The sequence below is a fragment of the Mustela erminea genome, chromosome 14 (assembly GCF_009829155.1).
Source record: "Mustela erminea isolate mMusErm1 chromosome 14, mMusErm1.Pri, whole genome shotgun sequence".
NCBI classification, from domain to species: domain Eukaryota; kingdom Metazoa; phylum Chordata; class Mammalia; order Carnivora; family Mustelidae; genus Mustela; species Mustela erminea.
The window spans coordinates 59275581-59301689 of NC_045627.1; the positions used below are offsets into that span (position 1 = coordinate 59275581).

General features: G+C 40.4%; 1 protein-coding gene across 5 annotated transcripts in view; it reads left to right on the plus strand.

Annotated features, from left to right (window-relative positions):
- PLCE1 (phospholipase C epsilon 1) overlaps positions 1-26109 on the plus strand; it is a 325782-nt gene that overhangs the window by 65380 nt on the left and 234293 nt on the right. Inside the window, exon 1 of one of the 5 annotated variants that reach the window (XM_032313907.1) lies at positions 23924-25284. The exons of the other annotated variants lie outside the window; for them this stretch is intronic. Coding sequence (XP_032169798.1) covers positions 25249-25284 — 36 coding nt within the window. The 5' untranslated portion in view covers positions 23924-25248. Of the gene's footprint in view, positions 1-23923; positions 25285-26109 lie in introns of those variants that run through there. 5 annotated transcript variants of the gene reach the window in all.

The following is a 26109-nucleotide window of genomic DNA, read 5'->3' on the forward strand; positions in this document are numbered from 1 at the left end:
CAATTCTAGACATTAAGATGCATTACAAAGCTGTAATAATTAAGGTAGTATGGTACCAGCACAAAAACACATAGGTCAATGGAACAAACAGAGAACCCAGAAATGGACCTTCAACTCTATGGTCAATTAATCTTTAGATAAAGCAGGAAAGAATATCCAATGGGAAAAAAGACAGTCTCTTCAGCAAATGGTGTTGGGAAAATTGGACAACATGCAGAAGAATGAAACTGGACCACTTTCTTAACACCACACACAAAAATAAACTCAAAATGCATGAAGGACCTAAATGTAAGATTGGAATCCATCAAAATCCTAGAGGAGAACACAGGCAGCAACCTCTCTGACCTCAGCCACAGCATCTCTCTTTCCACAACCACCTACCCGCGATGAAGGATTGGTGACCCAGGAGAGGTGGAGGGTGAAAGGCAAGGAGCCTGCTTCCTGAATCACCATGTAGAAATCTTGCTGAGTGCTTGCAGGGGACTGTGTGGGCATGAAATAAACTGTTATGAAGGCTTTGAGAGTTCAGGAATTCAGGATTTATCTCTTACAGAAGGTAGAATTACCTTATCCATTAATAACATTCCCTTATAGTGCTTTAGTCTATTGGAGCCAACAGATGAAAATTAAATGACCCCCCCCCGAAATTATTCAGGTGGAATTCAAATGCCAAAAGTCAAAAGAATGAATCTTTACCTTTCAGAAAAGTAAAGAACAAACCTAAATAAATGACAGAGTCACTTTTGAATAGCTGAAATTTGAAAGCTATGATCTGGTGTGATTTTATTATGGAAGGAGGCTATATAATAATGAGGATAATACTTGGTCCTATATCATAGGGTTCTTCTGAGGACTAAATTAGTGTTATATAATAAATAAGCTAATAATTACACACATAAATTAATAAAACATAAAACATTGCCTGAATCATAATAAACATTTATTGTTTTTGTTGTCTTACTTTGAGTTATACTTTCTGCATTCAAATCCCAACTCTGCCTCTTTCTTATTATTAAGTAACCTGGGCAGGTTACTTAACCTTTCTGAACTTTGATTTTGCCACCTATAAGTAAGGATGCTAAGAATACATACCTCATAGAGTTATGGTAAGGAGTAAGGGGATAATTTATGATCTCCTTCTCTGTGCCACATGTAGTGCATAACAAATTAATGGTGTCTCTGAGCAACTTTTTCTTGAGCTATTACTATGTTAGTCTCCATACTCTGATCATAGAAACCTTACTATCATTTAGGAAGGCAAGATACACACACAGAAGTAATAACCATTCAAGGCATTACATATGTGATTTCATGTGAATATGAGTGATTATATCGCTGTTGTGGTCTCATATCAGTTTGAATTGTCAAAGGACCTTCAGATCTATTCTGAGGGGTTGCCCAGCTCAGTGGTCTACATCCCAGTGGTCTATATGGATGTTCTGTAGATATCAGGGCAGCAAGATTATATTTTTTAACAGACTCTTTCCTACCACAGTAAGTATGAATTTTCTGAAAGGTAAAGATTCTTTCTTTTGGCTTTATTTTGAAAGAGGATCACCATATGCTTAAATTTATACTTATTACTGTTGGATTTTATCAACATTAAAAAGACTGGAAAAAAGAGAGAAAGAGGGTTGGTTTAGAGAAGTGGGTTTTTAATGTGATTAGAAGAGTACCCAGAATTTATGATTCTCTTTGTCAAACATCATGAAATTCTGTTTTATGAAACATTAAATAATTAGCAATATAATTATATATTATATTGAACACCTTATTTTATTTTATTTTAGAGATAGAGCATGGGAGTCAGCAGGGGGAGGGGCAGCAGATAGAGAGAGAGAGAGCGAGAATCCCAAGTAGGATCCACACCCAGTGCAGAGCCCAATGCAAGACTCCATCTCACTATCCTGGGAGCATGACCTGAGCCAAGAGTATCAAGTGTCAAGTGTCAAGAGTCAGACAGACAGTTAACCAACTGAGCCACCCAGGCACCCCAGTACCTCCTTATTTTAGATTCTAGGATAGACTATGGTAGGTAGTGTAAGGAATGTTTGAATTAATTGATTTTTTAGATTTTAATAATTACATATCTTCCTACAGAATTGAGAATACAAAAAAAACAAAAAACAAAAAAGGAAGAGGAAAAAGGTTATCTGTATTTGAACCACCAAAGAATGGCTAGTATTAGTATTTGGTGAATTTCCTTGCAGTTCTTATTCTATGCATATACTTTGCTTTTCCCCACAAATTGTATGTTCTATCATGCTTAATGTTTTTTCCCTTAGCCTTTTTAAAAAAGAAACTTTATTAAGATGTGATTTACATAATATAAAATTCACCTTCGTAAAATACATAACTCACTGGTTTTTAATATATTTATGGAGTTGTACAGCCATCACCATAATCAATTTTAGAACATTTTCATCATTCCAAAGAGTAACTCCATCCATATTAGTAGTCACTGCCCATTCCTCCTCCTCATACCCTAGAAAAGACTCATCTCCTTTCTTTCTCTGTACTTATTCTGGACATTTCATATAAGCAGAATCATACAATAAGCAGAATACATACTGGCCTTTAGTAACTGGCTTTCTTCACTCAGCACCATGTTTCCAAGGTTCCTCCATGCGTAGCTTGTGTATTACTATTTTGTTCTTTTATTAGAAGAACAGGATAATATTTCATTATATGGAAATACCACCTTTTCCTTATCCATTCAGTAATTCGTAGACATTTAGATTGTTCCAACCGTTTGATATTATGAATAATGCTGCTGTGAATATTTGTGTACAAGTTCTGTAGACACGTTTTCAGTTCCTTTGTGTATACACCCAGGAGTAGAAATGCTGGATCATATGGTGATTCTATGTTTAAAATTTTTGAATAATCACCAAACTGTTTTCCAAAATGACTGCATCATTTTCATGACTTATTTTTTTTTAAGATTTTATCTATTTATTTGAGAGCGAGAGAGAGCATGAGCAGAGGGTGGAGCATGATGGGAGGAGCATGAGGAGGGTGAGGGGCTAAGGGAGATGGAGAAGCAGCCTCCCCTCTGAACAGGGTGCCCAAAGTGGGGCTCAATCCCAGGACCCAGGGACCATGACCTGAGATGAAGGCAGATATTTAACTGACTGAGCCACCCAAGCAACCCCATTACATTTTATAGACTGCTTTTTCATATAGAATTCTATCACAGTCATTTGTGTGTGTCACTATATTGTCTTTGAAAATGTTATGTTTAATAGCTGGCCTATACACCATCCTGTGGTTACACAATAATTAAGTCAACTATTTTCCTAATGCTGAACATCTATGGTGATGATGATGATGATGATGATGATGATGATGCAAGTGACTTTATGTGCATCTCTATTCCTTTTATTTTTGTTTTATTTATTTATTTTTAGTATGCTGTACACCCAACATGAGGCTTGAACTCATGACCCCAAGATCAAGAGTTGCACGTTCCATGGGCTAAGCCAGCCACATACCCCCATCCCTCCTCCTTTTAGAGTAAATTCCTAGAAGTAGAATACTTGGGTCAAAGGGTATAGACATATTTAAGACCTTTATTCCTTAGTATGACATTTTCCTTTAAGAACAACCTACACTTTCACCAAACTGTGTGCATGACCCTATCATGTCCTTTGCCCGTTTTTCTAATGAGAACCTTACAGAAAAAATCTGCATTTGTTTTCTGGGCTGCATAGCAAATTGCCACAAATGTACTGCCTTTAAGCAACACAACTATATCATCTCAGTTTCTGTAGAGCAGATGTCTGGTGTGGTGTAGCTGGATTCTCTGCTCAGGTTTTCACTTATCTAAACTCAAGGTGTTAGCCAGGGAAGCCATTCTCATTTGGGACTTGGGGGACTTCTTCCAAGCTCAGCAACTGTTGTTAGAATTCATTTCCTTCTCACACTTTCTATTCATTAAATTACTTTCTTTTTCTTTGAATTAGGGTATGACACACTGTTACTCATTTTTAACAGTCAAATACCTATGTTCTGTAGGTACAAGTTTGAGAGCCAGGGGACTAGATTAATTTTAAGACCCTTCTAATTATAACATTTTACCATCTGTTATCTACTTGGCTATCTTTCTGCATCAAAAACCCAACTGTAACTGAACTGATATAACACAGTCTTTCAGGGGTACCACTCCAATTAACAGTGACAAACATTTTTTCAATGGAGAATTTATGCTTCTTTTGCTTGTTATTGCATGTCAAAATGCTTTTTAAGACTTCAAGGGCTACATAAACATTAGCTGTTATTGGTGTGTAAATTTGGGGGGAACCTGGTACAGTTTCTCAGTTCTCTCCCTTTTTTTTTTTTTTTTTTTTTTGAGAATTGTGCCTATCTCTGGAATCAGAAATATCAATGGCAAAGATGCCAAAAACTATGATGGCCTTCTTTGCAAATGTGTTCTGTGAAATAGTTTTTTGAGCCAAACATTCCATGATAACCAAGTTCGGGAACAAATGCATTTCCTATTTCTACTCCCATCTGTACTCCTCTGGAAAGTCATAGTACACATGAACACTTGAAAAGTTCTTCAGTAAAGAGCTTGTTTGAATACTAGACCAGATTTTCTTTGGCCGTCGAATGAGGATGCTATGGGCGATGCTGCTCTATGTATCTCTTTCTCCTCTTTAATAAGGTTAAGTAGAGTTCAATGGATTATCTAAAACTTGAGTGATGACCAGGTGATCTAGAACAAATAAACTTACTTGTCTAGGATGCTAACTCCTCTTCGGTAAAGTGAGGGTGGGGAGAATAGTTATGCTTTAAAGTCTCCGCTCTGACATCATGGGATTCCATCATTTACTTTATTATAAATGTATAAAAGAAAAACTTCTCACAAACACAGCTTTGCCAAAAATAAAATAACAAAACCCAAACCAAAAAGTTAAAGTCATCGATGGGCCCTCTGAGAAGCAATTGGGTCATGGAAATCTTTGCTCATGAATTTTTGAATTGTCCCATTACATAAGCATGTGCACATATCAGCATAGCTTGCATGGATTTGTCTAAATGACAAGTTCAGTATGCTCTCATATTCCAAACCTACAGGGTGGCAACAATATGAAAGGGGTAGGGAGAGAAGTTTGGCTTAACAGACACAGTTGTGATGAAAAGTGAGAAAATAGTTGTGTGGAAAAGAATGTGTTGAGAGCTTTGAAAGTTGTGGGGCTGATAGGAGGTGCTTCCTGAGCATAGAAATAACATCAGGACAGGCATAGTTCAGCTGAATTTATCAGGCGTTGATGCATAGGATAGATAAGAAGAGAGAATTGCTACAAAGACCAGACTGATTCCATGACAACAACCCGCTGGACAGAGATGGGGCTGTGCCAGGTGAGGGCTAGAGCACGTGGAGGAAGGGTTGTTGGAACATGGTGACTCATGAACTCTGACTCTTGCGGGAGAAGGAGGAACCAGTGATGACTCCAGGGTGGAGATCTCAAAAGAGGAAGTGGTACCATTGGTGGTGACAAGGAAGGCATGCAGAAAGGGTGACTCAGGGGTAAAATGGTGTTTTTTACTAGATATGTTGAGATCTAGAGGGTACCAAAGCAGCCCAATAAGCAGGGCAGGCAAGTGCAGTGGGAAGTATGACAGAAAAAATAACTCTGTGGCTTCTTTTTAAAAAGATTTTATTTATTTGGGAAAGGGAAAGAGAGAAACAGACTCCCTGCTGAGTAGGGAACCCAGTGCAGGGCTTGATCCCAGGACCGTGGGCTCAGGACCTGAGCCGAAGGCAGATGTCCAACTGGCTGAGCCGCTCAGGCACCCCACGGTGTCTTCTCTTATCAGAGGTATTTGTGTTACATGCTAATCTTATTTGCTCAGGTACCATTGCACTGGGAAGGTACCTTTGTACTCCATTTAACACATTGTCTACATTGTTTGAGGGCGAATTTATTACAGTGCTTCAAAACATGGAACACTTACGCTACTTTTTGAGCTCCATTTTATTTTATTTCTTTATGCTTTGGTGAAATTGATAAGTGGTCCCTGTTTCAACTCAAGTACTGGGCATGCTCTTCCAGCTCCCGAAGGCCTTTTCTGTTTATTTCCATCAGGCTCAAAAAGGAGTGCCTATATTTGATTCAATTTGGCATACTGTTAAATTGCATCAAGTTATAGTGGAAGTATTCTTTGTGGTTTTTGTTTGTTTTCTTAAGACAATTTTTTTAAAAGATTTTATTATTTTATTTTTTTGACAGAGACAGAGATCACAAGTAGGCAGAGAGGCAGGCAGAGAGAGAGAGGAGGAAGCAGGCTCCCTGCTGAGCAGAGAGCGATGCGGGGCTCCATCCCAGGACCCTGGGATCATGACCTGAGCCGAAGGCAGAGGCTTTAACCCGCTGAGCTACCCAGGTGCCCCTTTTGTTTGTTTTCTTAAAATAAAAAAGCAGCTAAAAACAATATTCCTATGGGGACTTCTTTAATGTTCACGACTTTAGTGGCATGTGGTATGTAGGTCAGGGCTTGGATGGTGTGAGAGTCTGTGTGGCTTTGAAATGCAGGCTTACCACTTGCCTGGTCTCCATCAAGTTACTTTGTTTTACTAGGCTTTGGTTTTCTCAGCTCTAAAATGGAGATAACCATACTCCTTATTTCCTAATGTGGTTATAATACTGAAGTGAGGGACGCCTGGGTGGCTCAGTAGGTTAAGCCACTGCCTTCGGCTCGGGTCATGGTCCTGGGGTCATGGGATCGAGTCCTGCATCGGGCTCCTTGCTCGGCGGGGAGCCTGCTTCTCTCGCTGCCTTTGCCTGCCTCTCTGCCTACTTGTGTGTACTTGCTTACTCTCTCTCTGGCAAATAAAATCTTTAAAAAAAAAAAAAAAAGACTGAAGTGAATTGATACATGTAAGTGCTTGGGACCTAGTAAGTATTCAATAAATGGGCACTATTATTATCATCCTCACCATCATCATTATTCTTAGCCATGGAACTGTGTGAGGTCTACAGCTGATAGAACTAAGTAGAAATTTTAGTTATACAGAAAAGAATAAAGACATATAAAAATAAAGGGGAATATGGGAAATAAGATTATCTTGCTCTCGACATCTGTTGTCTTAGTTTGGTGAGCTTGGCGAAACTTTACTTCCCTGCGCCTTGAAGAAATGAGAACTCTTGTGGCTGGCCTTAAAAGAAAATTACAAGGATTAGTGCATTTATATTGAACTTCTGGATTCTCTGATTGCAAAGTAGGAAATATTTTTTGCAGCTGGGATACATTAATGTTAACATGGACTCAGGCACAATTACTGGACTTAGGTTTATTTTCTGTCCCTTTTCAACTTTTATGAACCCTTTCTGTGTTTCTTGGTTATGAGACTAAGGAAATGGCAGAAAATGTGGCTCCAAGGGTTCAGCGAGAAGGAAGTTGTTGGACCAGGCCACTGGATGCTCTGCGTGGCAAGTTTCAAGCAAAACTTGTTTTGTATTTTTCTGGTTTGAGAAAACTTTCCATAAAACTGAGACAAGCTAGAGAAACCAGTTGTATAGGAAGATTAGAACAGGTTGTGGTCATAATGAAGTTCCTTTGTTGGAGATCAGAAGATTAGCTGGAACAGACAATCTCTAACTGGTAGTTCTTCAGGAGTCTGTGGAAATGGAAGAGACCATAGCAAACCAACACCATGTTTCTGTGGATGGAAATTGAAGTGGGCTAAGGAGGTGGCCTTTAAGTAAGGCACCCAGGACAAATGAAAAGCAGTGATTAATGTCATGGCAAAGGGGTAGCTGGATTTCTTGTGATGTGCATGCCACTAACCAAAGAAAAATTCTCTTTTATGTTTATGTGATCAAGAAATTATCCCCCAGGGTTTTCTGTTCATTTTTTGTTCAGGCAAGAAAGGAAGTGAAAGTTTAACCAGTAGTATCTAAATTGTAGCACAATGAAAATTCAAGTACAAAAGTTTTTGTTTTTACATGCCTCCAGTGATGCCACTGCTCATATGAGGGACTGCTCATTTGAGGAGCCACTATAAAATAGTGATGGAAAGCAAAGACTCTTGAGCCAGACTGCCTGAGACTGTATCCAGGTCCACTTCTTTGTAGCTGTGTCCCTTCAGGCAAGTTTCTAGACCTCTCCGTGGCTCCTTTTCCTCATCTTTAAGCGGCTGAAAAGCAGTATCTACCTCATGTTGTGAGAGTTGGAAAGAGGTAATAAATTTATAATGTTACAAACAGTATATGACGGGGCACCTGGGTGGCTCAGTGGGTTAAAGACTCTGCCTTTGACTCCGGTCATGAACCCAGGGTCCTGGAATTGAGCCCCGCATCAGGCTCTCTGCTCAGCAGGGAGCCTGCTTTCCTTCCTCTCTCTCTCTGCCTGCCTCTCTGCCTACATGTGATCTCTGTCTGTCAAATAAATAAATAAAATCTTAAAAAAAAAAAAGAACAGTATGTGACATTCAGAGTTGGCATATGAGTTAGCTATTATTATTTTGATAACTTGGAGATTAAGAGTGTGGGTTCTGGACTCAGGTGGCCTGAGTTTATGTCTCAGCTCTCCTACTTGTGAGCTTGACCTTTTTCATGTTACCTAACTTCTTATAGTCTTTACGTTTGTCAAATAATTATACTAATGGTACCTACTTTATAGGTCTGATGTGGTAAGTTTACGAAGCACTTTATAATTCACGCATTGCCCAGTATATAGTAAACACTCAAGTAAGTGTCAGCTGTTGTCGATTTTTAAAACATTTTTTCTTGTCTTCAGATTTCAAACATACCATTTTTACTCCTCAAACAGAAAATTGGAAAATCTGAAACTGACAGCTATGGGGGGTTATCTCCACCTTCGATTGCTGGAAGATTCTTCCCAGATTTTTTTGTTGGCCCCTGAGCAAAAGAGTCAATTATCGTCTTTCTGAATTAACTTTCCAGACCACAGTGTTCTATAGCCAATCTTGGCAATACATCAGGTTCCAGGAAAGTACGTGAATCACCACAGGATGCTTAATTCTGTTCTTCTGAACTTCATAAAAACATGTAATTCTGTTAGCAGACCTCCTGAGTCTCCTTCTTCCCTTATATTCCCACTTTCTTTCCTCCTCTGCTGGCTCAACCCTGGTTTCACACCTACCACTCCATCCCCTCTCCCCTCCTGCTGCCTTTGACCCAATGCAGCCCTTTCTCACCTGGGCTCTTTTCCTACCTGCTAATTTTCTACCCCCTTGCCTCTTGCTTTCTTCAGAACACCTCCTCTGCTATGAGCAGACCCTGTATCTCTGCCTTTCTTACCACTCTCGCTCCTGTCCAATCGGAGTGCAGTGATGAACAAGATGTTCTACCCTGGAGAGTAGAAAAAGGAATGAGAAAAAAAAAATCTTTGGGTCATACTGTGAAAAGGCAGATGCAGAACAAATATTAAAAACACTGAACTCTTACCCTAGTTATTGCTCAGGGCTCTGCTGAGAAAGGTCAAGAAAAGGCAGATTGGAAAACAGTGTGGAGGTTCCTCAAAAAATTAGAAATAGAGCTACACTAGGACCCAGTAATTGCACTACTGGGAATTTACCCCAAAGATGTAGTGAAAAGAAGGGCCATATGCACCCCAATGTTCATAGCAGCAATGTCCATAATAGCCAAATGTAGGAAAAGCCAAGATGTCCTTCAACAGACAAGTGGATAAAGAAGATGTGGTCCATATACACAATGCAATATTACTCAGCCCTCAGAAAGGATAAATACCCAACTTTTGTATCAACATGGATGGGACTGGAGGAGATTATGCTAAGTGAAATAAGTCAAAGAGAGAAAGTCAGTTATTTTATAGTTTCACTTATTTGTGGAACATAAGAAATAGCATGGAGGATATTAGGAGAAGGGAAAAATGAAGGGGGAGAAATCGGAGTGGGAGATGACCCATGAGAGACTATGAACTCCAGGAAACAAATGGAAGGTTTTAGAAGGGAGGGGGTGGGAGTATGTTTGAGCCTCATGATGGGGATTAAGGAGGGCATGGATTGCATAGAGCACTGAGTGTTATATGCAACCAGTGAATCATGGAACACTACATCAAAAACTGATGATGTACTGTATGGTGACTAACAAAACACAATAAAAAAAAGAATAAATTTTTTAAAAAGGTTGAAAAAATTCTGGATTACTGCTGATTATAGCAAAGGGGCTTTAAATGCTCCTCAATCTTCAAGAAGCCTGGTCATCCAATAAACAATGAATATGACTCAAGTTCTGTGTTCAGTGCTTTTACTGCTTTCATTTATTTAATCTTTACCAAATTGCAAGGTAATGATTATCATGCTTATTTTCAGATGAGAGAATTTAAGCTCAGAGAGGTTAAGTAAGTTGTCCAAGATCATCCAGCTAGGTGAGGAAGCTAGGTAGGATCTGAACCACAGCTCTGCCAGATTGTGAGCCTCATGCTTTTAGTCATCCAACCAGCCTACTTTACTATGATAAATCTCTCTAAGTCTGGTTGAAGTATGATCACCCTGGGGTGGAGGTAAGACAAAAGGCTTTTATAGGTTTAAAAATATATAATGTGTGGGAACATGTAGGGCAATGATGCACTCATACAAAGTTGATGGCTCTGATGTCGAGGAATATGAAGTGTTATGAAAATGAATGCTAAACCCCCCAGGCTTGGCCTTGCCCACCTGTCACAATCTGCAGCCATCACCGCTGCTGCCACACCTCTGTTCGTCCTTCAGCACCTTCACTGTGTGCTGTATGTACTCTTTGTTATCTCAGGGCCTTTGCACATACTGCTTACACTGCCTGGAATACTCTTCCCCCCTTTTCTCTCCCACCTTGACCTACCCAATTACTATCCCCCCTCTTAGTACACAACTGAGCCTCGCTTCCTTACAAAAGTCCTTACTGACCACCCCATTCCTCACTAGGTTAGACCCCATAGAATCCCTGCTCTTCTTCTTCAGATGTTTTTACAGGTCTAATTAATTTAAGTAATATAGCTTCTTCTCACTAAATGGCATGTCTCAGGAGAAGACCACACTCTGATTGGTAAACCACCCCTGGCATCTCTATTAATATTTACTGAGTGAATGAATAAATAATGATAAGTAAATGGAGTCAGGGTGGGCAAAAAAATGTGCCAACTGATTAAACTCCTTAGGGATAATCATTCATTCATTCATTCTGTTCACTTAACACATATTAGAAGAATGCCTACTTTGTGCCAGGCTCTGTTCTAGACATTCAGTCAGTGATTATAGAATTGAGATGTGGCAATACCATGTCAAAGACCTCAGACTGATGACACGAATATCCTGTAAGTGTTGGGGAGAAGGTAGCAATTCACTGCCTACTCCCAGCACAAGGCAGTGATAAAGGCAGATCTCCTCCCTCCAACCAAGAAGGTGAGACTTCTCTAAGTGAAAACTGCAGTGTATGTGACATCTTCAGCTAAAAATGAAATGGCCATAAAGGTCATTTAGTCCTGGGCTCTGATTCTCACTCAGTAATCCTTAGGGGAAACTGTTCTTAGGTCTTCTACTAGCTTGTTTCTAACTGCCACTCCCCATGTTTATATTTCCCACTCCTGCTGCTCACTCTATGGCTGCCTCTACTTGTTCTGGATTCTGGACCTTTTTCTGTCCTAGTCGTTGAGATCTGCTTGTCTTTGTTTCAACAATCCATTAATCTGGCCTCATACTCTTGGATTGCACTGGAAAGGTGATACAATGTATTCCTTTCCCCTCCTTTGACCTATTTGCCTATGATACCTGTCATCTATGGAAACTTAACCCCTGTTTTCCAGTCCTACACCCAGACTCATGCCCAGCTTCTCTTGGCCTTACTCCCTACAACTAAGGCTTTATGCTGCTGCCACTTTTCTTTCTTCCTAGATAAGAGATAGACCTTTGATTCCCATCACCAGTTTTGGTTCAGCATAATCTAAAATAGATTATGTCCATATGCCTCATTCTTTCTGTACTTTGGTCATGTTGCAGACATAGAACTCATTGCATCATATTTGCCTATTCCATTAAATTATGAAATCTTTGAAGACAACAGTTGTCCTTAATTATCTCTATGTTCCAACATTTAGTTCAGGCCCTAGAAAATAAAAGTAGACCTTTAATAAATGATGTTTCAAAATTAATTGAAAATTGTCACCTTGCCAAAAAATCTAGGGTCAGCCTGCACGAGCAGGGAGGAAGAAATAGGACCATTGGCTGCTAGAGGGCAGCAGGGACTATGGGACAATTCCAGAGATGGCACAGTCATCTTCAGCTTATTCAGAGGAAGTCTCCTTGGTCAGTTGATAGAGTCAGTGACATGGCCTCTTTCTCTGCTTAGAGAAGACTTCCTAGATACCAACATGTACAAAAGTTAGTGTATCAGTTTTCACAGTGTACCTCTCCCCCCCAAAGGAGCTAAAGATAAGTCAGTGTTTGCTTTTTCAGTGTTGCATTTTCTCTCTCTTCAAAGAAGTGGTATTCTCGGTGACTGAGAGAGAAGCTAAGTTCAATGGACCCCAGGGGAAGGAGGACAAGAACAGAAATCGCAGAGACCTATATGGAGAGAAAGTGAACTTGGAGAGGGGAGGTCATTTTGCAGAGAAAGCTCTGCAGCTGCTAAGAGGTGAAAAGGAATTGGAAAGAAAAGAGAAGAGGTGAATGGGCCCCTCTGGTGTTCTTTTTAAAAAAACAAATACAAGATTTAACTCAGGAAAAAACTTTCTCTGTATTTTTTATTGTTCTATCCCTTGCCTGGCACATGGAAAGTTCTCAGTAAATATTTATTGAATGAATTCCTTAAATATTCCTTAAATATTGGAACTATATCTTCAACAAAACATGATGCCCAGACTGTCGGCCCTGCATTCACACCAGTTACAGTAGTATGGAGCTGCGAGCACAGTCCTTTGACACCATGAATCTTGTATGGTGAGGTAGAGGAGGGGAGCATAGACCAGCCCACCCCCAGGTGAAATGGCCATGCTGTGGTGTGCAGTGCTAGTTCAGGACCAAGGACAGCATCCATTGGACGCTCCCCCTCACATTTTCTTGCTGTTACTCCCATGCTTGTGTGTGATTCAACATCCTGGGCCCTTTATCTTTCCATTACACCTGTTCTGAAATCCTCCCAACTGGAATCAATCCAACTACTGCCTTCCCCATTTCTAATGTGGGCTACCAAGTACTGCCAGAGAGAAATGGCGAAACTAAGCCCTCAGATGATACACAAATTCCTGGTCTCTTGTCTTAGCTTCACCAAGCAGTCTCAAAATGTTATCATCACTTTACCCCATGCCCCACAATGGCTGTTCCAAACCTACATCCCCCTAGCCCCTCACTTTTGCCAGCCCTTTCAATCATAGTGTATGGTTCTTCCTCCTGCTTCCATAGGAAATTGAAGTTACAAGGCAAGAATTTATTTAACTGTTTACATTCTGTTTTGCCAGCTCTCAAAATAGAAGGTGTCCTTTGGCCTTCTCAAAACAAATTCCTCTACCCTTGCTTCTGAATTTTCTCCCCATTCCCCCCAGGTCCTTTAGGACCCAATGGTGTTCCATCAGTTATCCTCCCCTCTCTAGTTCTCTCTGGATCCTGCCCAAAAGACTGCTTGGTGTTCCTAGACAACTATGAGATTCATGTAGATTTGAGCACCCTATTCCAGGCCGGGCCTACTGAATCAGAGTCTTGGGTGGGGTAGGGGACTGGAATCTATAGTTGTAACAGGTACTTCTGGGTTGGGAAGATCTGCCTTCTTTTATTCTTGTGGCCCCCCAAACAGTCACCACTCAGGAACCAGGAAGACCTCTCTGAAGTACAAATTTGCTCACATCATTCCCTGTGAAAAACCCTTTATCAGTTTTTTTGTTTTCGTTTTGTTTTTACAAGGCAGGGACAAGGCAGGATGCACATGGCACACTCACAATGGGTAATTTGAGGACTTCAGTGAAGGTGATATTTTAAAGGTATGGCACTAAATGAGGGCTGATGTAGGGATCCCAGAGCTAGCAACAGGAGCAAAAGGGATAGAGTGATTATTTGTTTAAAGGAAGAGGGCCTCTCTAACTTGAGCTGTATTTAGTGGAAAGATGCATCCAACCTGCAGCACAGACAGGAAAGGAAAGATGAAAATAAATAATCCTTCTCTCTTATTCTTCTTCCCTCTGAATTCTTGCCAGCACCCTCCATTGGATAAGGGGAAGAGCTGGTGGCACAGTCTATATTGGTCAACTTCCAGGGCATGGAACATGGTGGAGAAGGGAAAAGAGTGGGAGTTGGGGAAGTAGGGGAGAGAGGTGAGGCCCATAAATAGAATTTACCTAGCATGTATTTCTAAACAGTGCTCATAAGATAGGGACCAAACCTTCATGGTGGCACATAATGTCCTCTTCTATCAGGCTGTCCCCTCTTGCCTCCCATCCTCCCCTGTAGCCACTGTAAGTTTTGGGGGCTCTGGAGCAGTCCTGGGCTATTCTTTTGCTCATGCCTCTGTTCCTATTACATCCTTTGCCTGGAATGCCCACTCTGTTATTATCTACCAATTGCCAAACTTTCTGCAAAACTAACTTGAATGACACCATCTTTATGAAGTCTTTCTTCAAACTCCTCACCAAGTAGAATTGTCCACATTACTTTTTACTTCCATAATACCCCACACTTATTCCATCATCACAGTTATAGTTAACAAGTATGGAGTGTTACTAGGTGCCGGACACTGAAAAATTTGCATGTGTTAACTAATTGAATCCTCATAGCAAATTTATTATCCCCATTATTCAGATAAGTAAACTGAGACACAGAGTGGTTAGATAATAGACCACCTACCTAATAATTCACAAAGCCAGGCTTTGAAGTCAGGCAATCTGGCTGTAACTACTAATCACTCTGCCATAGAAACTCAAGGCACCTATACCATTTGACTCGATTTAATTAATTTATTTACCTGTCTGTCTTCCTTTAGGAACTATTAACTTAACCAAGGATAAGATGATATTTTATTTATTTTTTCCTCACTACCCCCCTGTTTTCCTCCAATGCTTAGCATAGAACTTGGCAAATAGGAGTTATTTAATAGATGATGAATAAAAGGAATGAGTGAGGGGTGAAGGAAGAGGAATCTTTAGCAAACATTTCTCTCTTTACATTTGAAAAGACTGTAACTTAGAGAAGCTAAATAACTTTCACTGGCATAGCCTGTGCTATAATGTTGGTCCCTGTCTGCTTGACTGCAAAGCCCATACCCTCCACCCCCATGATATCAGGTTACTTCCAAGAGGAATACAGAACTTTAATGTGGTACGATTGTCCCCAAACAAAAACATGGAAAGCCACCTGGTTCATTTTATGGAACTAGCATAACTCAGATAATTCAAAGGAGATTGGGGACCAGTTGAGGTCAAGACCCAAAGTAGAAACTACTTAGGAATAACAAAATAGTGCTGGAGGAGTGGGGATGGAAGTATGGGACAGGGAGAAATTCTTAAGAATTCTTTGATAGAATTTAAGAACCACCATTCTGGAACTGCAGGATAAGCATCTGACCTAATCCTGCCTCTTTTTGAAGCCACAACTTGAATAAGCAGTAGCCCTGATTTAAGGAATGTGCCTTCCAAGGAGTGGGGAGAATTTGACCAGTCAGTTCTACTGACCAAAGTCATTTCTATAAGGGGTTATTAAAATATTACTAGAATATATTGGAAATAACATGCCAGTTAACTCAGCTTTTCCATAGCCAACTCCTAAAATGACTAGGGAAAGAGGACTTTGTCTTTTCCCATGGAAGTCTCTTTCCATCAAATAAAAACCGTTTTAAAGCATGCCCACCGGTGCTCTCCAGAAAGTGAGCAGTTGGGGCATGTGGATGTCTTAGTTGGTTAAGCATCCGACTCTTGATTTCCACTCAGGTCATGATCTCAAGGTTGTGAAATTGAGCCCATATCACACTCCGTACTCCACTTAGAGTCTGGTTGAGATTCTCCCCTTCTACCTCTTCCTCCCTCAAATAAAATACATCAATAAACATATATTTTTTAAATGAGCAGGCTGTAGCCACAGCCATTGGCATCAGCATCAATATAGCCAATGGCCTACTATCATTAGCAGGTGCCACCAACCAGTTCAAAAACTGAATAATGCATGGCATAATACATATTTAAATTTTAAGCAGCTGAGATTCCTGGTTTCAAAAAGTATACATCCCAGCAATCAGAATAATAAATCTCTTTCTTGGGACGCCTGGGTGGCTTAGTCAGTTAAGCATCTGCCTTTGGCTCAGGTCATGATCCCAGAGTCCTGGGATCAAGTCCCATGTTAGGCTCCTTGCTCTGCGGGGAGCATGCTTCTCCCTCTCCCTGTCACTCCCTTTGCTTGTGCACTCGCTCTCTCTCTCTATCTCTCTCTTTCTGACAAATAACTAAAATCTTTTAAAAAGTAATAGAATAAGTGAATCTGTTTTTTTTTAAAGATTTTATTTATTTATTTGACAGACAGAGATGACAAGTAGGCAGAGAGGCAGCAGAGAGAGAGGAGGAAGCAGGCTCCCCGCTGAGTAGAGAGCCCGATGCGGGGCTCGATCCCAGGACCCTGGGATCATGACCTGAGCTGAAGGCAGAGGCTTTAACCCACCGAGCCACCCAGGTGCCCCGTGAATCCGTTTTTTAAGCAAGAAGAATGAGATGTGAATTTTCTTATTAATAGAAGATCAGTGTTGTCCTTGGTCCAACAAATAAATGTTGAGCAAATGTGTTAAGAATATCAATGGTAGGGCTGTCCCCAATGTCTGATATTCCTCCTCTGCACCCACACCCTCTGTCAATGGCCTCATCCTGAAGCAGAAGAGCTGGTTCCCTCCCTTCACCAGGAACAATGATCCCTAGTAGAGGCTAGTTTGTTCTCCTTCTGGTGCTCTTCAGTCCACTCCTCTTTTTTCTCTTTATCTCAATCTAGGCTCTAATTGCCCAATTACAAGGTCAGTTGTTTCTAAGATATATTAACAGGTTATTCCTTGGCATGGTGATATGCTTTTTTTGAGCAAAACTTTCTAGCTTTTCCACAGTATGATACTCTTATGCATTAGCCATTTTCCCCTACTCTTCATGCTGTTTGTTCCTTTTAACTGAGAATATTTCCACCCTGAATCTCACAGAAAGAAAATCTGGGCCCATTGCTGCATCTGTGCCTTCAGGCACTGTCTCCCCAGTTCCCACCACTCCCTCATCTCCCTCTTTCCTACCATCCCCAGCACCTCAACCTCAATTCCCTTTTCTTATTTCGCTTCATATCCTACCCACTCTTTAGGACCATCCTTTTCTATAGCTTTCCTGGACTACACCGCCAGTGTTAATCCTTTCTTCCTGATGTGACCTTGCACATGTCATGTGCCAGGCCCTGGGCTAAGCACTTCATTCCCATTGGCACACAGTCTTGCCAATAATCAGGGAGGAGAGGAGACATTACTATTCCATTTCAGAGATAAAGAGAAGTTCATGAGGCTAAGCAGCTTGTTCAAGATCAGGTAGTGATGAAGTGCTAGACCTGAGATGAAAGCCCCGGTCTTGGATTTGCTGCTATTCTACGAAACTAACACTTGTGTTAGGGCAGAGCTGTTCAACTTGGGCATGTCCCATGCGGACTCCAAGGGCTGGAAGGAAGGGCTGTCAGTGGCTGCCTCCTTCTTCCCTGCTCCTCTCATACCTTGAGGCCATCTTGGCTCAGGATAGTCTCCTCTATGCCAGGGGCACCACCTGGTGCCTAGCTCCTGGCTCTTCTTTCTTCCCTCTTTAGAGAAAGGCATCCATTATACAAATTCCTTCTTCTCCCAGCTCAGCAGTCTCCCCTGGGGTGTATATGGATTCTCTTCTTAACCGCCTTCCCTCTCTCTACTCTCTCCCAGTCCTCGGCGGGTTACATCGTGCCCTTTCTTCACCACGGCTTTACTCCGCTTCCTTTCTGCTTGTTATCACCCCTGCATTTGCCCTCCCCCCTGTTTATATTAACTCTTCTCTGGTTCTGTCCCCGCTTTTACCTGTCTCTCTTTCACCAGTTTCATTCCATGGAGGACAATACCGGCATGGTGACCAAGTAGGAGAGCTGTGCTCCAGGCACTAGTTAGGGTGGTACATACGAGTCTGTCTGCCTGGATTTGGCTCCCACCTCCACCACTCTCCTACCTCAGACAAATGCCTGTACCTCTCTGCCTCAATTTCTTGACTGTAAAATGGGCATAATAGAAGTTACTGAAGCTGAAATGTGATATGCCTTCAATGTTTGGTGATTATTGCTATTATTATTTGAATGTAAATTTGAATTGGAATGTTCAGTGGGGTACATTTTCTCTACCTTTTACCTCTCCTGTTCCAACCATTTCACTTAGGTTACCTATTTCACTTACCTGCTTGGCTCCTAAGTATTTGAGTTTGTGATCCATACAGACCAAACCTTGGAAACTACTCAGAATATCTCCATTTATTTGAAAATTTCCATTTATTTCCCTATTTTCTTACAAATAAGCCGTTTTTCTCTCAAGGACCAACAGTGACAAGTTTAATTACACTTAATCCCCAGAATTTCTTTTTTTTTTTTTTTTTAATCCCCAGAATTTCAATAAGAGTTTGCAGTTTTCATTTTCTCATGTAATAAAGGTTAAATTAATGCCATCTGATGTCATTAGGTGGCGCTCCTCTCTGAGTTCCCAGAAGCCACCACTCTAGACACAGAAGCATTGGTGGACGACATGGAGGTTTACTGAGGAGAGGGTTGACATCACCTTCCCCTGCGTAAGAATTCCAACATCCCTTCCGGCATCTCCACCTGCAAAGGTGATGTCAGGAGTTCTTCTTTTTCACCTCCTTGCCCTTCATCTCCTGCCCCAGGGAGCACCCAGCTCTCCTGGCTCCTAACTTCATCCTTTCATACCCAGCTTCCCACCTCAAGCCTTGAGCATTTTCTTGGAGTGTAACCCTGTGGCCCCAAGCAGCTTATTACAGTTTATCTTTAAATGAACATTCTGACCAATGCATTTTCTCCCATGTCATTACTTAGATTTTTTTATAGACTAGCTTGGGATACTAATCAACATTTATACACAGTTTCATAGGTGAACATGTTCTGAATTCCAAATAACCGACTTACAAACTTGTAACTGATACAACTACAATCATGTGGAGCTCAATGAAGGCTGAAAATCATTAGGAATGGCTTCACAGAAAGTGGGTCTTGAGTTATATTTTGAGGGATGTGTGAGGGGTTCAGAAAGGGAGATGTTCCAGATGAAGGAGTGAAGAAAGAGAAGCAGAACTGGTATGGGACAGCAAAGAGGAGTCCAGAGGAGCAAACATGTTGAGAGAGTTTTACTAATAAATAGTTTTAATAAACAGACTCCAATTGAGGTTTATTTTTCTTCCTTTCAGCTTTCTAATTTTTAAGTCAGGGGTGACAAACGCTGGGCACATATGTTGCTGTTTATCCACACCACCCAGGGAAGACCTTACTAGTCATCATGATGGTTTTTTGGGGGGGATGGGGTCCAGATATGGCCTAAAAATCTTTCATAATGAAACATCCCAAGTACTTCTACCAGTTGATTAACATTGGCATGCAATATGAAATTCATTTTGCTATTCATGGCCTGCATGTAGTCAACCCAGTGATTTTTATCTCTACATGGATATGTATTATGACTAACTTATTGAAAAATCTAAATATTCACTTATAACAACTTTAATATAATTGTTCAGATACATTAGGGGACTATTTGGCTGAGATATAAATTTTGTAGTGATACACCAAAGCCCTTTTAACTGGTATGTGAATCCATTTGCGTTTAGAAGGGAACATCAGTCCAGTTACTGATGTTAATGGTTATTGTTCCTCAGGTTTCAGTTTTGCATGGATCCATTTCCCAGAACTTGGTATTGATTTTCTTAAGTATGATTTTTATAATACCAAGTAGGACAGTTACATTAATAAGTTCTACTCCTCTCTTATCAAACAGATCATTTATGCCTGGACAACCCAGGTCTGCACATCATGTTTTTCACAAAGACAGTTGGATTTTAAGTGATTAGGCTTCTGTGGATTCTCTTCATCACTTCCCTTCTTCCCTCTCTCCTGGCAGTTAATTCTTATCTTTCAAGAACTGGCTCAAGCATTATCTTCCCTCGTAGATCTTTCCTGAATCTCCATATCCACCATCAGAATTAGTGTCTCCCTTCTTTGCTCTGTAGCACTTGGTATTTGCACCATTAGCAGAATGGCTAGTTAGCAAGGGGCATGCCCACCTCTCCAGCTGGGCTGGGAGCTTTTTGAGGGCAACCCAGTGCCTCACCTCCCCATCACCCAACCCAGTGTAGGGAACCAGATGCATTCTTTATATTTGGTGACAGTAATAAATCATGTAAAAATACTAAGAGGCACCTGGGTGGCTCAGTCATTAAGTGTCTGCCTTCAGCTCAGCTCATGATCCCAGGGTCCTGGGATCAAGCCCCATATCCGGCTCCCTGTTCCGAGGGAAACCTGCTTCTCCTTCTCCCACTCCCCCTGATTGTGTTCTGTCTCTTGCTGTCTCTCTCTCTCTCTCTGTCAAATAAATAAATAAAATCTATATTAAAAAAAATACTAGGCTAATAGGGGCACTAGGGTAACTCAGTTGGTTAAACAAATGACTCTAGATCTTAGCTCAGGTCTTCGTCTCAGCGTTGTGGACTTGGGTCCTGCATTGGACTCCACACTGTGTGTGAAGCCTACTTAAAAGAAAAAGAAGTATCAATGTTTATGCCATTTTACCTGAGAAAGCAAAATTGACATAAAATTAGGTGACAAATCCATATATATGGACTTTGGGAGTCATTCCTCTCAGGAGACTGAATAGTTTTTCTACTAACTAAATTGCTGACATTCTGTTTTTTATGATAAAAGTGCCATAGGGGTGAAAGCATTGGTATGGGTGTCTTTCTCAAGCTGACTCTACCTTTGTTTGAGTGAAGGGAGGGTATTTGGATCGTATGCCTGGAAACATGCATGTCATGAGACAAATATGCGGGCATGTCTATCAGGACAACAGATGATATCCTCTTCCTGAGTACAATGAAAAGCAAGAGTGTGGGGAGGCCTGCATCATGACCTGGTTGAGGGAGTAACATTCAGAATGTGTCTCAATGTTCAAACTTCCCTTCCGCTTGAGCATCACCCTTTGCCTCAGTTTTCCATATGAGAAATGGGTGGAAGTCAGTGGAATTATTGTGTAATAAAAATAGTGTTTATTTCCTGTGAGTCAAGGACCATGCTGAATCCATGAGCTCATGTAATCCTAACAATATCCCTATACAGTGGTAACATTAGGATTCCCCCTTTCACAGGAGAGAAAATGGCCGCTTGGCGGTGACTTGACTTGCTCAAGGTCAACTACAAGAGCATGGGAAAGTCTGTGGCTTGAATCCAGGTCTTTCTAACTATAAAGCCTTTCTTTAATTTTACCTCCATGCTAAGCTGCCTCTGTGAGAAATCTGGAGAGTTTCATAAAAGAGCTCTATCAGGGAATCCTTATTAGAGTGTTTAGTGGAAAATTAATGAAATTAATATCCTATATTTTCTTGAGAGAGCTCCCAGCTGTTATGGAACTGTACAGTGCTTGATTTGATCAATCACATGGTCTTTTGAATTTGGTTAAGCTGATATTTCTGCCAGGTGATTTCTGAGACTTTGGTCCATTGCAGTAGGAGTTCAGAGGGCAGAGGTCTTTGTTAGGACTGGAGGAGGTCAGTGTTGGAGAGTGGTGCTGCCTCTCCTCAACCTTGCCTTGTTGTCTTCTTTCCTACCAGTAGGTGGAAATAGAACTGAATCTTCCAGCTCTTTCTCTTTCCGCTGAGTCCCAGCAGGATTCCTTTAATTTCTGCCTCAAAAGAACATCAGCCAAAAAAATGCCCTCAGGAGAGGTTCGGAGTGTACAGTTAGGGGATTGTTATTCTGCAGAAAGACTGGAGGATTTCCAGGGTGATGGTCAGATAATGGGTTTAGCCTCTTACAAGGCCAGGGTGCTGGAGGCAGCTGCTGGCAGTCTTGGGTGTCCTGTGAGCCCTGCTGGACACCCACCTCGAGTGGGTTTTCTTCCCCGGTTCTGAGCACATGTCCTTTTCTGAGACTTTTATTCCCAGTTTTAAAACTTTGTACTTGCTCTTAATTTGTATATCATCATTTTTTTTCCAGAAACCACATTTCTGAAATAAAAACTTACCCAATTGAAATGCATAAATGAATGAATAAAGGGGGAAAGCCTCCCATTCGTGGTCCCCCTCACCTCCTCAAGGTATCCACTAACAGTCTGTGGCATCACTATCCAGGCAATTTTCTACACATCTACAAGTATAGATCTCCATTTAAATAAAATTAGTATCATGTCATAAGCATTATGCTACATCTTGCCTTTGCCACTCATCAGTGGTTTAGGGCTGTTTATATATATGATTATCTCTAGAACAGTGGTTCTCAAGCTTTCCCCACACACACACATACACACCACACATACTACAAAGAATGATCTGGCTCTCCATGTCAACAGTGCTGAGGTTGAGAAGCACTTCTCTAGAAAGCCTCATTCTTTGTAATGGGCACATAGTATTCTACCGTGTGGATTTTCCATCCTGTATTAATCCATCTTCCTACAAGCAGCCCTGTAAGGCTGTTTCCAACACTTTCCTATTAAAAACGATGTTGCAGTGACTATTGTTTTACATCTTTGTGCACTGTGAAATTTTATTTCTACAAGATAAAGACACAAAAGTAAAATGTCTTGAGTATGGGAATTTTATTTTAAAAGTAAAAGACCAAAAAACAAAACATTGTTTTTTAAGTTGCTGGCACGCTCATTTGGTGGCAAAACCTGATCTGAACTAGCGTGAGGCTAGACATGGTCTTTATTTATTTAGACATTTTGTGATTAGGGAATGCTGCCTCTGTCTCTGATGGGGATGTTACATAATAAATAGGAGAAGTACCTCATTGATTTTTTTAAATCTTAAAAATAATTGAATTCCAGAGTTTTCCAACCTTTTATTATTGTAGTGATGTCCTGCATTTAGTCCCTATAGTCCTCATGTGTTAGAATGAGTGGATAGGAATGACTTTGATGACTTTGTATTCAGCAACTAAAACCCCCTTTTAAAGGTTATTTGGTCCTATCAAGAAGAGCTGCATGTATTCAGGTTGTAATTACTGCCAGTGACTTGTGGCTTTCCACCCAAATTAGCCCATCAGAAAACAACAAGAATGACCTTGAGGAGCACTTTTTGCCTTGATTTTATGGGTAACATTTAAAATACTAGCAATAACTACAACAATTGCTTACTGTGGTCCATGCTTTAAAAAAAACATTAACCAAGTCTGACTTTTACAATGGTGACTCCAAAGAAGTGTGTTTTTATCTTCCTTTATGCGTGAGAGAATGGGCTTTAGCAGTTGATGACTTGGGCAAAGTCACATAACTGGCAAGAAGCAGAACTCAAGCCCACAGTAGTGTGTGCTGCATCCCTCCTCAGTGTTAGTCCAATTCACTTTCCCCCAGATGGACAGAGTTTTAATATTTCTACATTGATGACCATTAAAATTTTCTGAGAAAAAAAAATTGGTCTCAAGTTGCTTTTTTGCTCAAGAGGTTGCACTGGGACCCGAGGGCAAATAGGTGAATGTCACTCGAGTCAAGTGGATATTGTCATCCCAACATTAAGAGAAAGTCGTTGGAGCAAATCTGAGGTCACAAGCTCTCCCACCAGAGGACTCCAGCATGGAGCATTGTTTGAAATGAGAAAATGTTAATGTCCTCCCTGGAGCCCGAGTTTGATATGATATTAGGGGAACGCTTTCAGCTTTATTTATTTCTCTTGGTTTAATCCCAAGAAGATGTCACTTTCCATTATAAAAATTGCAGGTGTAAAATTTATTCTCTTTTGTTCTTTATAGCAGAGCCAATCCAAGAGCCCTCAGGAGAAATTCCTGCCCCAAGCCAGTTGGAATTTTTGATTCCTGAATTTTTGTGTGTGACCAGCTTCAGCCAAGATCACATCCAAGAAGGATGCTCCTAGATTGTTTTTTTTATTTGTTTGTTGTTGTTGTTGTTTTAACCACTGATTCTAGAACCTGGCTCTAGGAGTTTCTTCAAATATCAGTGTGCAAGGAACCTTCCCATTCCTCAGCAGATCCCCGTTCCTTGATGTACCTTTCCCATGGTGTCCTCTGCAGTTCAACCTACTGACTTGTTTTCAAGTTTCAAGTTCATAATTGATTTTATATCCGTGAAAGGGAATATCGCAGAATGAACTGAATGTAGACCAGTTAAGAACTCCTGTTAATCCTTTTCCTGCCCAGCTTTTATTATTGCTTATAGATGTCTTTCAACTTTTTACACATGGTTCTTCACCCTGGGTGGTTTCTCTCTGGTTCTTTGATCTTTGTGAAAGGCAAAATAGACTCTCCTCAGTTTCCCCATGCAATGCCTGTCCTCACTGCACCCCAGAACCTCTCACAGAGGTTTCTATATATTCTGCACTAACACCTTCATAGCCCTAGACTCCTTTCTGCCTCAGGGCCTTTGCACATACTGGTTTCTCTCCCTGGGATGCACAGTCTACCTACTATCTCTTTGTACCTGGTGATTAACTTCAGTTCATGTCCTCAAAGAAGGCTTTCTAAAATTATACCTTCCCCCTTGCAAAGACTAGCTATTAGTTTGATTACCACGTAAGTCTGTTTCTAGCATAACACTATACATGGTATTGGGCCAGAGACCAGGTAAAATACTCTAATGTAATAAATATTCATGCAGTAAGTGAACAAGCAAGGCCTGTACTTCTCTGTGTTTCCAGAGAAGTAACTCCTCTGCTTTGAGACTTTATTTTGTAGACCAGTGTTTTCTCTAAAATGTGCCTCTTTCTTCAAGTCACTCACCTGTCCCTCCTGCTGCCGCTACCTGCCAGCCTTTGCACTGTCCCTGTCCAGGTCATCCTGGTTCCCATTCTGGACCCATCATGTTAAAAATAACTGGCTTATTTAGGCATTTTTCTGTTATGTCATTCCTCCTTAATATCAACAATGTTGTTTTAGATATAGTTCATTTATTACTATTATTTCAAGCATATAGGAAAGCACAGAGAAGCTTATGACAAATAGTCATGTATCCACTGCCCAGAGTTGTAAATCCTATTTGCCTCAGACTTTTGTTTTTAAGGAAATGAAATGTTAAAGAGACCTATTCCCTATTCTCTCTTCCTTCTTCAGAGATAACCACTATGAGGACAATTGTCAGACTCGTCATTGGAAAATCTGTGAGTGAAAGAAAATAGAAAATATAACATTTTGACTAGCCTTTTCAATGGGAAATATCTCACTCTTGTTTTCATTTATATTTTCCTAGTAAGGTTGAACATTTTTCAGTTTATTGGCTACTTAAGCTACTTCTGTAAATTGCCTATTAATATCTTTTGCCACTTACGTGTTTGGTTATTTGTTTTTTTCTCATTGGTTTGTAAAAGTTCACTGTGTAGATGGATTATTCCTTTGCTTTATATATGTTGCAGATACCTTCTTCTAGTCCATAACTTTTATCTCTCTTGTCTCTGTTCAGATGATCACATGTTGTATAAGAATTTTAGATTTGAAAACAATCTAACATTTTCCTCTTTGATTTCTGTTTTTTATATTTTTATTATATTCCCTGCTCCATGATTAGAAAGAGATTGTCAAAATGTTTTAAATGTTTTGATTTTCATGTTCTGGATTTTCATTCATCTGGAATTTATTTTGTTATTAGGTAGAAGTCTAATTGATTTTTACCAAGCTGCCACATACAGTTGGGTATATTTTTTCTGTTGCCATCTTTATACTTCTTGTTTGCTTTTCTTGTCTTATTGCACTGCCTAGTACTTTCTTTTTTTTTTTAAGATTTTTATTTATTTATTTGATAGACAGAGAGAGATCACAAGTAGGCAGAGAGGCACTGCCTAGTACTTTCATTGCAGTATTAAATTGATGTGTTCTTGGGCTGATGCTAAATCTCATTTAATTTTGATTACACTAATAGCTAACAATGCAGGTATTATCTCAACTTTATAGATGAAGTAACTGAAACTTGGAGAGGGTAATTAACATTC